Genomic DNA, 13589 nt, shown 5'->3' with positions numbered 1-13589 from the left:
CCCCACCTGTTACACTTGTGGTGGTAAATGGGAGTCCTCCAAAACCCACCTGAAACCCACTGTACCCACATGTAGGTGCCCCCTTTCACCCATAAGGGCTATGGTAGTGGTGTAGAGTTGTGGGGAGTGGGTTTTGGGGGGGGATTTGGGGGGCTCAGCACCCAAGCAAAGGGAGCTATGTACCTGGAAGCAATTATTGAAGTCCACTGCAGTGCCCCCTAGGGTGCCCGGTTGGTGTCCTGGCATGTGAGGGGGACCAGTGCACTACGAATCCTGGCCCCTTCCACGACCAAATGCCTTGGATTTGGCCGGATTTGAGATGGCCGGCTTCGGTTTCCATTATGGGCAAAAATCGAGGCCAGCCATCTCAGACTCGGCCATCTCTGACATTTGGCAGGTTCCAACCGTATTAGTGGGAAAAAAGATGGCCGGCCATCTTTTTCGAAAATACAGTTGGCTCCGCCCCTTCGCGGTGCCATCCTCAGAGATGGCCGGTGCCATTCGATTAAGCCCTTCCACAATATATAACTTCTCATATATCACTATGGCACAACCCTATTTTAAAATAAATAATAATCAGGCATATTGGCCTGTGTGGATTAAAGCTGGCATATACTATTTAATATCAATTACTTGAGCACAACACATGGTTGCCTTTTAATGTTTTCCCATGTAAGTTTATTTACCATCACACCTACATTTCCAATTGCTCCAATTACTCATTGTATATCTGCTAAACTAGACATTAACACTTTAACCAATGCTAAACCCAGTAGCTGGTTTTATTCTCACAACTATGCAAAGGTGCCGGAATAGCTTCCAAGTGGTATAAAGTGTTACAGCAATGGAAATTCTGCTCATCTTCTGCTCTTGAGGTCATATGGGGAAAAGATTTACACACGTCACTCTCACTTTTCCTACTGCATAGAGTCTTATGGACGCCAAATAACATATCCAAGCTCTCCAAGAACATGGATAATAAATGTTGGACATGCCAGTCTAATATTAGAACTCTGGATCATCTTATATTCTGCTGTTCTTTCCCGCAATCTTACTAGACGTCAGTGTGGACATCTATTGACCATAACCGAACCTTTACCTTTAAAGATCCTCATCCTTGGAGGTATTGGTTTATCTAGTACGCTTGATGACTATAAAGCCAAATTGTTGTGCATCCTTTTACACATAGCTATTAAGATATGCCAATGCTGGAAAGACCTCTCTGAACTTTCTTACGATATGTGGTGGACAATGTCTGTTTAGCCGTAAAATATGAGAAAAAAACAGCTTTCGTCCTTTTGCAAAGTATGGGCCACATTACTTGATTATGCTATCTCTCTCTAACCTGTAATCTATTCCCCTGTTGTTGTTGTTGTTGTTTCTTTTACTTCTTATGTAGATTTCCTACATTGCATAACTTGAATAAAACTTTTGAACAAAAGCAAAACAAAAACTTGGTAGGAACCTATTCTATAAAGAAGCACCTGCTTTCCTATATAGAAGACCAGCCTAACAGTGAAAACATGAGCCCATAATTCAGGTGCAAGCAATTATGCCATAATGTAGGTGCAATTGCACCTTTAAATGTGGAAAATATGCTCATAATTTATAATGTTCTATAAGATATGTGTGTAACTGTGCTCCTAGCCAGACTACACCTATGCGTACACCCACCTTATAATTATGCACTATTACGGTAGAATAGTTTGTAAACAGTTTAGGCAGCACATTTGCACCTCCATGCCGATATTTTATAACTTATGTGTGTATGTTGCATATAAAGGGTAGGTGCTTATCCATCGCCGGCCATCTTCCGACACAAATCGGGAGATGGCTGGCCATCTCTCAAGCCCAGCCAAATTGGCATAATCGAAAGCGGATTTTGGCCGATTTCAAATGCAGTCCGTCACGGAACTGGCAAATGTCAAAGGGGATGTGTCGGCGGCGTGCCGAAGGCGGGACATGGGCGTGGTTAACAGATGGCCAGCTTCAGCCCATAATGGAAAAAAGAAAAACGGCCTTAACGAGTATTTGCCCAGCATGACTTGGTCCTTTTATTTTTTGGACCAAGTGTCAAAAAGGTGCCCCAACTGACTAGATGACCACCGGAGGGAATGGGGGATGACCTCCCCATACTCCCCCAGTGGTCACCAACCCCCTCCCAAACTGAAAATAAAAATTAAAAACATTTTTTACCAGCCTGTATGCCAGCCTCAAATGTCAGACCCAGATCCCTGACAGCAGTATGCAGTTCCCTGGAACAGTTTTAGTGGGTGCAGTGGACTTCAGGCAGATATACCCAGGCCCATCCCCCCCCACCACCTGTTACACTTGTGGTGGTAAATGTGAGCCCTCCAAAACCCACCCAAAACCAATTTCAGAAGTCCACTGCAGTGCCCCCTAGGGTGCCCGGTTGGTGTCCTGGCATGTGAGGGGGGCCAGTGCACTACGAATTCTGGCCCCTCCCACGACCAAATGCCTTGGATTTGGCGGGGTTTGAGATGGCCGCTTTCAGTTTCCATTATCACCGAAAACCGATGCTGGCCATCTCAAACCTGGCCAAATCCTAGGCATTTGGCCGGCCTCCACCGTATTATCGAAACAAAAGATGGCCGCCCATCTTTTTTGATAATACAGTCGAGACCGCCTCTTTGCGGCGCCGGCAAAATAGATGGCCGCCGCCATTCGATTATGCCCCTCCACGTTACATAGAGGGGCATTTTCGAACGGGGATGGCCATCTCTAAGGGCACCCATCTCTGAGGACGTCCATCTTTTGTTTCGATAATACGGTCGGGGATGCCCAAATCTTGAAATTTAGGTCGACCTTAGAGATGGTCATCCTTAGGTCATTTTTGAGATGGTCGTCCTTGGTTTTCGGCGATAATGGAAACCTAGGACGACCATCTCAAAAACGACCAAATCCAAGCCATTTGGTCGTGCGAGGAGCCAGCATTCCTTATGCACTAGTCCCCCTGACATGCCAGGACACCAACCGGGCACCCTAGGGGGCACTGCAGTGGAGTTCAAACATTGCTCCCAGGTGCAAAGCTCCCTTACCTTGGGTGCTGAGCCCCCAAACCCTCCCCCCACTCCCCACAAATGTACACTACTACCATAGCCCTTAGGGATGAAGGGGGGGGGCACCTACATGTGGGTACAGTGGGTTTGTGGTGGGTTTTGGAGGGCTCACATTTACCAGCACAAGTGTAACGGGGGGGGGGGGGGGGATAGTCCTGGGTCCGCCTGCCTGAAGTACACTGCACCCACTACAACTGCTCCAGGTACCTGTATACTGCTGTAATGGACCTGAGTATGGCATTTGAGGCTGGCATAGAGGCTGAGAAAAAAGTATTTTTAAAGTTTTTTTTATGGTGGGAGGGGGTTAGTGACCACTGGGGCAGTAAGGGGAGGTCATCCCTGATTCCCTCCGGTGGTCATCTGGTCAGTTCAGGCACCCTTTTGATGCTTGGTCCTGAAAAAAATGGACAAAGTAAAGTCAACCAAATGCTCGTCAGGGACGCCCTTCACCACGCCCCTGTCTTGCCTTCGGTACACTGCCGACACGCCCCCATGAACTTTGGTCGTCCCCACGATGGAAAGCAGTTGAGGGCGCTCAAAATCGGCTTTTGAGTATGCCAATTTGGACAACCTTGCGAGAAAGACACCCATCTCCCGATTTGTGTCGAAAGATGGGCATCCTTCTCTTTGGAAAATATGCGTGATAATTACCTAGAGCAAGTCTAAATCTGTGCACCTGTAACAGGTTGTTCTATACAGGAAAGTTGCTGCCTACTTTTCTTTACAGAATACTAATGTTACAGGTCAAATGTGCAGGTAATAGGCCACTCCTACACTGCTTTACCTGTGTAAATGCCTTTAGAAACCGATAGGATTTGAGCCAATAATCAAAGCAAAAGCCAAGACAGACTTTGATTATTCCCTTGGAAAAATTACTTAGAAAAAATACACCTTCTGCTTTCTGAAAATAACTTTTCCTCCAGAAATTACCTGCATGTCTACAATCTCTTCTCACTATTCCTAAGTTACATTTATGGAGATATTCTGAAAATGGCAGGCAAAGTTGTGTGCAGCCTGAGTTGCATGGGCAATTAAATTGGTTAGTGAGCCAATAACTGCCAATTATTGGGTGCTAACAGTCAATTATGGGTGTTAATTCACAACATTTTAGATTTGTACGTGCATCTCGCTAAGTGCTACTCTATAAAGATCTGTGCACAAATCTTATGGTGTGCAACTCAGAAGGGCTGTGGCCATGAGATGGGTACAGGTGGGTCAGAAGCATAAAGATGCGAAGTATTGCAGAATTCCTGGGATTTACACCCAACTTGGGTGCCGGAATTTATACCAGGTTTCAGCAGGGGCAACTTTGGTGGTCAAAGTAAGGTACGAGATCCGTAATTAAGCATTATTCTATAAGGGGAGCACATCCTTTATAAAGTAGCACTCGGTGATGATTTTTCTCTACACCCAAATTTGGCTTCCATTTACTGAATCCACCCCTTAGTGTGTATTAATATATGCAGAGACAGACTAAGCAGTATTCAAACTCTGACGCCTGTGGGGGTAATTTTATACATTTCCGTAGGTAAAACAGTTTTACTTGCATAAATTGGAAATAGTGCTATGGACATTTTTAGAAACCCAGAACTCTAACTTTTAACCCTTTGTATTTTTATGTAGAGTCTCTTCATACTGAACTAGGTAAGTTTCTCTTCTCAAGTACGTCACACTGCTGCTTAAAGATTTTCTGAACTCTGACGGTTGTGTTTCTCTGTTTGATTTCAGAGTTTAGAAGATGCTGTAGCTATGCAGGTAACTCAGTCTGACAATCTCACCTACACAATATGAATTTCCTCTTCTATGTAGCTGTTGTCAGTGTGCTGCCACAATACAGCCTTGTACATAAGAACATAAGCTCTGCCATACTGGGACAGACCAAGGGTCCATCAAGTCCAACATCCTAGTCCATCGTAATAATGATTTATGGACTTTTCTTTTAGAAATTTATCCAAACCTTTTTAAACCCTGTTAAGCTAACTGTCACGTCTGTGGCCGTGACCACCCTCAGACTTACCCTGTTTCTGGGAGTCAGTGTCTGTGCTGGCTTCTGCCTGTCTCTGTGTCTGTCTCTGTCTTAGTTTCTCTCTGGCTCTGTGTGCTGATTGCCCTACTGAATTTCACCTGTGTGGGCTTTGCCTCTTCCAAGATGGCTACCGCCTCTTCGTCTCTGCCAGTTTCCAAGATGGCTTCCGCTGTTACTTTCTATGGGATGCCTGCTCTGAGTGTCAAGCCTCTGTTTGGTTGCAAGGTGATTGCTGCACCTGTGGCTCTGGTGTTGGGCTTTATTAGTCATCTGAAGACTACACTCCTGGCCTTTGCATTGCCATTCCCTCCGCAGTGCTTTAGGTCCCGAGGTTAGTGTGCTGTTAGCACCGTGTGCTTTCCTTGTTATTTGCTCTGTAGATTCCCTGCCCCTCTGTGTTTATTGCGCTATGGGCTTCCTGCCCTTCTGTGTTTAGCGCTTTGTGGGTTTCCAGCCCTTCTGTATTTTTGCTCTTTGGGCTTCCTGCCCTTCTGTGCTTATCGCTTGTGGGTTTCCAGCCCTTCTGTGTTTCTTGTTCTGTAGATTCCCTGCCCCTCTGTGTTTATTGCGCTATGGGCTTCCTGCCCTTCTGTGTTTAGCGCTTCGTGGGTTTCCAGCCCTTCTGTATTTTTTGCTCTTTGGGCTTCCTGCCCTTCTGTGCTTATCGCTGTGGGTTTCCAGCCCTTCTGTGTTTGCTCTGTAGATTTCCTGCCCTTCTGTGTTTAGCGCTTCGTGGGTTTCCAGCCCTTCTGTATTTTTTGCTCTTTGGGCTTCCTGCCCTTCTGTGCTTATCGCTTGTGGGTTTCCAGCCCTTCTGTGTTTTGCTCTGTAGATTTCCTGCCCTTCTGTGTTTAGCGCTTCGTGGGTTTCCAGCCCTTCTGTATTTTTTGCTCTATGGGCTTCCTGCCCTTCTGTGCTTATCGCTTGTGGGTTTCCAGCCCTTCTGTGTTTTGCTCTGTAGATTCCCTGCCCCTCTGTGTTTATTGCGCTATGGGCTTCCTGCCCTTCTGTGTTTAGCGCTTCGTGGGTTTCCAGCCCTTCTGTATTTTTTGCTCTTTGGGCTTCCTGCCCTTCTGTGTTTATCTCTGTGGGTTTCCATCCCTTCTGTGTTTTGCGCTGTGGGCTTTCTGCCCTTCTGTGTCCATTGCTTTGAACCTGCCTACTGCCAGAACCCGGACATTCCCTGCCTGTCTGCCTTGCCATCGCCTAGGGGCCGGGGGGCACTCCTGGACCTTCATTCCTGCGGTTCCTGTAAGCCCTACCGGCTGCCAGAACCTGAGGGCTCAACCCGAGGGGGAAGGCAGTCAAGTGTAGGTGAAGCCTAGGTCCAGTCCGGGTTTCAGTCCAGCGGGTTTCTCTCCGGTATGTTCCAGTCTGGTGGGGCCACTCCAGTGTGTCCAGTCCAGCGGGCCCCACTCCAGTGCGCACCCGTCCGGTGCGTTCCAGTTCTGAGTATTCCTGTATAGAACTCCAGTCCGGGGGATTCCAGCCCAGGTGTTCCGGTTCGCTGGGCAGTGCCTGCAGTCCCTGCCGTTGTGCTTACCCAGTGTTGGTTGGTGGGTTTTGCCTGCTGCTGTCGCTCCTCGTCAGCAGCCCAAGGGCTCACGTTTGCTCCAGAGCCCGGTCCCGCGGGCTCCGAACCTGACAGAACGTGACAGAATGCAAAGGCCATGAGCTCGACCGATCCATCCCCCATGCAGCTGCTCCAGCAATTGCATGCTCAGCTACAACAGGTATCGGGAGTCGTGAACGCACTGTCTCAACGGGTAGACTCGCTGACTGTCACGGGGGCTGCGGAGGTCCCGCCAGCAGCTATTCCGCCTAGTTCCCACGCATGTGGCCGAGGGATTCGGGTGGCTACGCCCCCGAGGTACGAGGGCGACAGTAAGACCTGCCGGGGGTTCCTCAATCAATGCCAAATTGTCTTCGAGTTGCAGGCCCGGGATTTTCCTTCGGATCGGGCGAAGGTGGCTTATATTATCTCTCTACTGGCAGGCCCCGCTTTGGCCTGGGCCTCGCCCTTATGGGAGAAGAAGGATCCCCTCCTGGATAATTTGGCAGAGTTTTTGAAACAATTTCGGCTCATCTTTGAGGAACCCGGGAAGCCCTCCTCGGCGGCGACTCAGCTGTTGAACCTACATCAGGGGCGACTCTCTCTGGGGGAGTACGCCATCCAGTTTCGGACTTTGGCCGCAGAGCTAGGTTGGGATAACCCAAGCCTGACTGCGGTATTTTGGCATGGTGTCTCGGCCACCATTAAGGACGAACTCACAGGCCGGGAGCTGCCCTCTGATCTGAATGACCTCCTCAGGGAAACCGAGAGGGGGGTCTTGAGGAGGGGGTACTGTCACGTCTGTGGCCGTGACCACCCTCAGACTTACCCTGTTTCTGGGAGTCAGTGTCTGTGCTGGCTTCTGCCTGTCTCTGTGTCTGTCTCTGTCTTAGTTTCTCTCTGGCTCTGTGTGCTGATTGCCCTACTGAATTTCACCTGTGTGGGCTTTGCCTCTTCCAAGATGGCTACCGCCTCTTCGTCTCTGCCAGTTTCCAAGATGGCTTCCGCTGTTACTTTCTATGGGATGCCTGCTCTGAGTGTCAAGCCTCTGTTTGGTTGCAAGGTGATTGCTGCACCTGTGGCTCTGGTGTTGGGCTTTATTAGTCATCTGAAGACTACACTCCTGGCCTTTGCATTGCCATTCCCTCCGCAGTGCTTTAGGTCCCGAGGTTAGTGTGCTGTTAGCACCGTGTGCTTTCCTTGTTATTTGCTCTGTAGATTCCCTGCCCCTCTGTGTTTATTGCGCTATGGGCTTCCTGCCCTTCTGTGTTTAGCGCTTTGTGGGTTTCCAGCCCTTCTGTATTTTTGCTCTATGGGCTTCCTGCCCTTCTGTGCTTATCGCTTGTGGGTTTCCAGCCCTTCTGTGTTTCTTGTTCTGTAGATTCCCTGCCCCTCTGTGTTTATTGCGCTATGGGCTTCCTGCCCTTCTGTGTTTAGCGCTTCGTGGGTTTCCAGCCCTTCTGTATTTTTTGCTCTATGGGCTTCCTGCCCTTCTGTGCTTATCGCTTGTGGGTTTCCAGCCCTTCTGTGTTTTGCTCTGTAGATTTCCTGCCCTTCTGTGTTTAGCGCTTCGTGGGTTTCCAGCCCTTCTGTATTTTTTGCTCTATGGGCTTCCTGCCCTTCTGTGCTTATCGCTTGTGGGTTTCCAGCCCTTCTGTGTTTTGCTCTGTAGATTTCCTGCCCTTCTGTGTTTAGCGCTTCGTGGGTTTCCAGCCCTTCTGTATTTTTTGCTCTATGGGCTTCCTGCCCTTCTGTGCTTATCGCTTGTGGGTTTCCAGCCCTTCTGTGTTTTGCTCTGTAGATTCCCTGCCCCTCTGTGTTTATTGCGCTATGGGCTTCCTGCCCTTCTGTGTTTAGCGCTTCGTGGGTTTCCAGCCCTTCTGTATTTTTTGCTCTTTGGGCTTCCTGCCCTTCTGTGTTTATCTCTGTGGGTTTCCATCCCTTCTGTGTTTTGCGCTGTGGGCTTTCTGCCCTTCTGTGTCCATTGCTTTGAACCTGCCTACTGCCAGAACCCGGACATTCCCTGCCTGTCTGCCTTGCCATCGCCTAGGGGCCGGGGGGCACTCCTGGACCTTCATTCCTGCGGTTCCTGTAAGCCCTACCGGCTGCCAGAACCTGAGGGCTCAACCCGAGGGGGAAGGCAGTCAAGTGTAGGTGAAGCCTAGGTCCAGTCCGGGTTTCAGTCCAGCGGGTTTCTCTCCGGTATGTTCCAGTCTGGTGGGGCCACTCCAGTGTGTCCAGTCCAGCGGGCCCCACTCCAGTGCGCACCCGTCCGGTGCGTTCCAGTTCTGAGTATTCCTGTATAGAACTCCAGTCCGGGGGATTCCAGCCCAGGTGTTCCGGTTCGCTGGGCAGTGCCTGCAGTCCCTGCCGTTGTGCTTACCCAGTGTTGGTTGGTGGGTTTTGCCTGCTGCTGTCGCTCCTCGTCAGCAGCCCAAGGGCTCACGTTTGCTCCAGAGCCCGGTCCCGCGGGCTCCGAACCTGACAGAACGTGACACTAACTGCTTTTTCCACAATCTCTGGCAACTAATTCCAGAGTTTTATTAATTTATTATTACATATGTACCCCACGCTTTCCCACTAAAGCAGGTTCAATGCGGCTTACATAGTAATAGGGGTTACATAGTATTGAAAGAGAAGATATAAGTATAGCCTAATAGTAAGAGAGAGAGGTAGATAGAGAAAGGTAAGGGTGAGGGGAGTAGGAGAGGTATAAGCAGGGGGTAAGTGGGCACAGTAGGCGGGGTAATGGAGGTGAGGGGGATGAGCAAGGGGTAGTTGAGCATGGGAGGAAGGGTAGTGGAGGCGGGAGGGGGAAGAGACACGGGATAGGCATAGGGAAAATTTGGTGGTAGATGTAGTCTGTATCGTTGTCGTTGTCTCTTGGATATGTGTTGGGAAGATGGATTCATAAGATTAGTTTGGTTCATTTGGGTAGGCTTGCTTGAACAGATGGGCCTTTAGAGATTTCCGGAAGGGTAGATAGTCATTGATTGATCGGATAGGTCTGGGGAGAGCATTCCAGAGTTTATTTATTTATTTATTACATTTGTATCCCACATTATCCCACCTATTTGCAGGCTCAATGTGGCTTACAGAGACTAGCTATGGCATAGCTATTCCAGGTTAACAAATATAATTAGTGATGCAACAAGATAAGGGGTGAGAGAAGATGTATAGGCTGATAGTTGTGGAAAGATGACTATAGAGCTGGAGTGGTTAGTTATGTTAGTGTAACATAGGGTTATAAATTAAAAAAAAATAATAATAAATACTTCCCTGGGTCCGGGTTGGGGTGGCTCTTTTGGAGTTGTTCTGGGGCTGTTCCGAGGGCCGATTGGGGTTTTCGGGGCGTCGGGAGGCCATGCTGGTGACGGGAGCGCAGGAGAAGTGCTCCGGGGTTAGGCAGCGTTGCCCGTGGTTTTGGGCCGAAGGTGTCGTGGTTTTAAAGTTCGGGGACGAATGGGCACGTCCCCGAACTCGGAGACATGCAGACGCCGATTTTCGGGACCCAACGGAGTTCGCCGTGTAGTGTTGGGCCCTGAGAGGTTGGCGATGGAGGAGCAGCGAGGCAGCAAGCGCCGGAGAAAGAAGAAGACGTCATTGGAGCGCCTCATGCACACATCGCGAACGCGCATTTTTGCGTTTAGGGCAAAGCCGGGGCCAAAATTTTGGGCCCGGCTTCGGAGCTTTTTAATTTTTGTCTCCGTTTTCGCGTGAGGACGTCAAGGACCGAAACCAAAGGCAGGGATCGAGTGAGGGGAAAATCCCGGTCAAGGTAAGGGGTCTTTTGACACAAAATTTTAATTTATGTATTTTTAAAATGAGTAAATAGGGGTTTTGATTTTTTTAAAAATCAGGGTTTTGTTGAATTTAAATTCTGTTTTTGGTTTTGGGGTTGGGGAATTTTTTAGGATTTTTGTAGTAATTTAGTTTTTTAATTTTTGTTGTTAAAATAGGAGTTTTTGACAGGAGTGGGTTTAATAGGGTTAGGAAAGGGTTAATTTTTTTAATTCGACAGGGTAGGTCCGGGAGGGGAGTTGGAAATTTTTGGGATAGTTTTTAATTGGATCTGGAAATTTTAGAGGGGTCTAGAATAATTTGTTTGAAGGCGGACGTCAGAATTTGGGATTTTTAAAATTGAAAAACAGGGATGGATAGGGAATAGGGAGTTTAATTTTTGGGTCAAGTTTGAAGTGATTTGAGTAAATTTTAAGGTGATTTTGTTTAATTAGTATGATTTTTCTATTAAAATCTATGGGGTTTTATTTTTTTTTAAATGGAGCTGTAGCAGCGCTGGCCAACATTCCACAGGTCAGTTTAGCCAGCTTGGAATGTTTAAAAGGGATAGTGATTGGCTGAGCTGATCTCGGAATGGCAAGCCAGCGCTGGTCTCCCTGGAAACGGTGGTTGAGGCAGTTGGTCAGAAGGTGTTGGTCAGTCAAGGAGAGAGGTGTGTTGTGTGTGAGGGGAGAGAGTGAAAGGTGTTTGGAGGGTAAAAGTGGAGGAATTTGAGAAATTTTGAAGGAAAAAATAATTAGAGAATAGTGTATGATTGAGAGGGTTGTAGTGGTTTAGTGGGGAAGTTTGGTTAAAATTTATTAAGTTTAGGAAATAGGATTAATAGTAATTGGGTTTGTAAGGGGTGCGAGGTGTGAGTTATAAAAGGGGGTGTTTGGGAATATAGTAGGGGTGTAATAGTTGATGAATTTTGGAATTTAAAATAGTATTGTTTTAGGAGTTAATTGTTCAATTAATAGGGTGGCTAGTAAACAGCATAGAACTATCTGAAAGGAATGTAAAGTGGTGTAAAGTTCTGTGAAAGAGTAGTGAAAGTGCATTTGACTGGCTAACACTATTACACTAGTATTAGTTAGGGACAGAAAAAGAGTTAGAAAAGGAGAAGACCTGAAAGAAAGGGAACAACTGTACTTATTTTAATTTTAATAATCAGAGGACCACAGTGTAAAATCTTCCTAGCAGGCAGAATTTCTGCCGTTACCCAGAGCAGACAGGGTTTTCCGGAGGAAGAGCCAGCCGTGCATTTCAGAAGACTACAAGGGCCCCGACGCAAGAAAGATTTCACCGGCACGCTTGGAACAAAAGGAATTGAGACACTGACAGCTAAATGACTGAGATACTGGGACTGAGTTTCAAGGGGAAAGTGGGTGTTACTTACCTTAAAGGGGAAAAAAAGGGGAGAAGAGAAAAGAAAAAAAAACCCAAACCAAATACTTACCTGTTTCTGAATGGGGGGGAGAAGACGTTTCCTGCAAAACATAAAGGGTAAAACAAAGTATCAAAGTCCGGAGAAACATCCTTTAAGAGAGTATAAAGAATTGTTAAAACAGGGGAAGAGTTTAATGACAACAAAAACATAATACTTATCTGATGTCTGTTCTGGTTCTGCTGTAAGAATACCTGTAAAGCAGGGGCGTAGCCAGACCTCGCCAGGAGGGGGGGCCAGAGCCCGAGGTGGGGGGGCACTGTTTAGCCGCCCCCCCCCGAGCCGCCGCCGCCGCTGCCACCACCACATCGGACCCCCCCCCCCCTGCCGGCCTGCCCACGATCCCCTTCAAACCCCCTCCCGCCACCGCCCGCCCCGTCGCCGCAAATGATACCTTTCTTGAAGAGAGAGTTCCTTCCGCGCTCGAGTAGCGCCTTTCTTCAACGAAGTTCCGGCGATCAGCTGTTTCGACGCTGCCGGCGTCGAAACAGCTGATCGCCGGAACTTCGTTGAAGAAAGGCGCTACTCGAGCGCGGAAGGAACTCTCTCTTCAAGAAAGGTGGTATTTGCGGCGACGGGGCGGGCGGCGACGGCGGGGGAGAGTTGGTGGCGGGAGGGGGGTTGAAGGGTATCGTGGGGCAGGGGGCCAGGGCCAAATCTACGGGGGCCCGGGCCCCCTCAGGCCCCACGTAGCTACGCCACTGCTGTAAAGAGAAAAGAAGCGAGTCTGTATTTCTTTTTAAACACAAAGGGTTATTCTTGTACCTAAATTGTGGGATCTATTTTATATTTTTTTTAGGTTTGTCTTTAATCTATTTTGTGGTTGCATTGCAAGAATTTAAAATAAATACTATTTTGTTGCATTGAAAAGAACCCTGCAGCTGACTGAGTTTTGTGGGAACCCACAAGGGAGAATCCAAAATTTAGTTTAATTTTCCTCTTCCGTTCTTCGAGAACGGAAGACGAGGATAATGATTCTACTACATTTCCGGTAACTTGTAGTGTGTTCACATACAGGGCAGACTACAAACACCTGATTTTGGGTGAGCACACAGTTACATCTGAGGTACCGGAAGTGCTGGTTAGATTAGTTGGTTAGTTGGCTGCCTAAGAAGGAGAAGTTGGATCCGTAATAGGTTTTGTACTTGAGTCCTTTGTATTTGGGGTGATGCAGGTTGAGGTAAGTTCGCGAAGATTCAGACATTTTTCTGGCTGGAAGGTTAATCAGATTGAGCATATAGTCCGGGGATTCACCGTGGATAATCTTGTGGATTAAAGTGTGGACTTTGAAGTTAATTCATTCTCTGATAGGAAGCCAGTGAAGTTTTTCATGGAGAGGTGTGGTAACCGTGTTAGTCCACTTTTAAAGGTAATCAATAGAAGTAGAATAAAATATAACAAAAAAAAAATAAGATGATACCTTTTTTTATTGGACTAGCTTAATACATTTTTTGATTAGAAGGTAGCCCTTCTTCGTCAGATCAGACGAAGATAGGCTACCTTCAAAAGCTAATCAAAAAATGTATTGTTAGTCCAATAAAAAAGGTATCTTATTTTCTTTTCTTTGTTTTATTTTATTCTATTCCAGAGTTTAATTATATATTGAGTAAATAAATATCTTCTCCATGGTTTGTTTTAAATGTACTACTTAGCAGCTTCATTGCGTGCCCCTAGTCCTAGTATTTTTGGAAAGAGTAAACAAGC

The 13589-nt window shown here is 47.5% G+C and overlaps 1 protein-coding gene across 1 annotated transcript in view; it reads left to right on the top strand.

The window, feature by feature from the left end:
• The window catches only part of LOC115466343 (butyrophilin subfamily 1 member A1-like), a 494943-nt gene that overhangs the window by 458549 nt on the left and 22805 nt on the right, over positions 1 to 13589 (top strand). Inside the window, exon 8 of the mRNA XM_030197531.1 lies at positions 4809 to 4835. Coding sequence (XP_030053391.1) covers positions 4809 to 4835 — 27 coding nt within the window. The remainder of the gene's footprint in view (positions 1 to 4808; positions 4836 to 13589) is intronic.

Source organism: Microcaecilia unicolor, chromosome 3 (assembly GCF_901765095.1).
Source record: "Microcaecilia unicolor chromosome 3, aMicUni1.1, whole genome shotgun sequence".
NCBI lineage: Eukaryota > Metazoa > Chordata > Amphibia > Gymnophiona > Siphonopidae > Microcaecilia > Microcaecilia unicolor.
The sequence above is the reverse complement of the archived record's forward strand: the minus strand, read 5'-3'. Positions and strand labels throughout refer to the sequence as shown.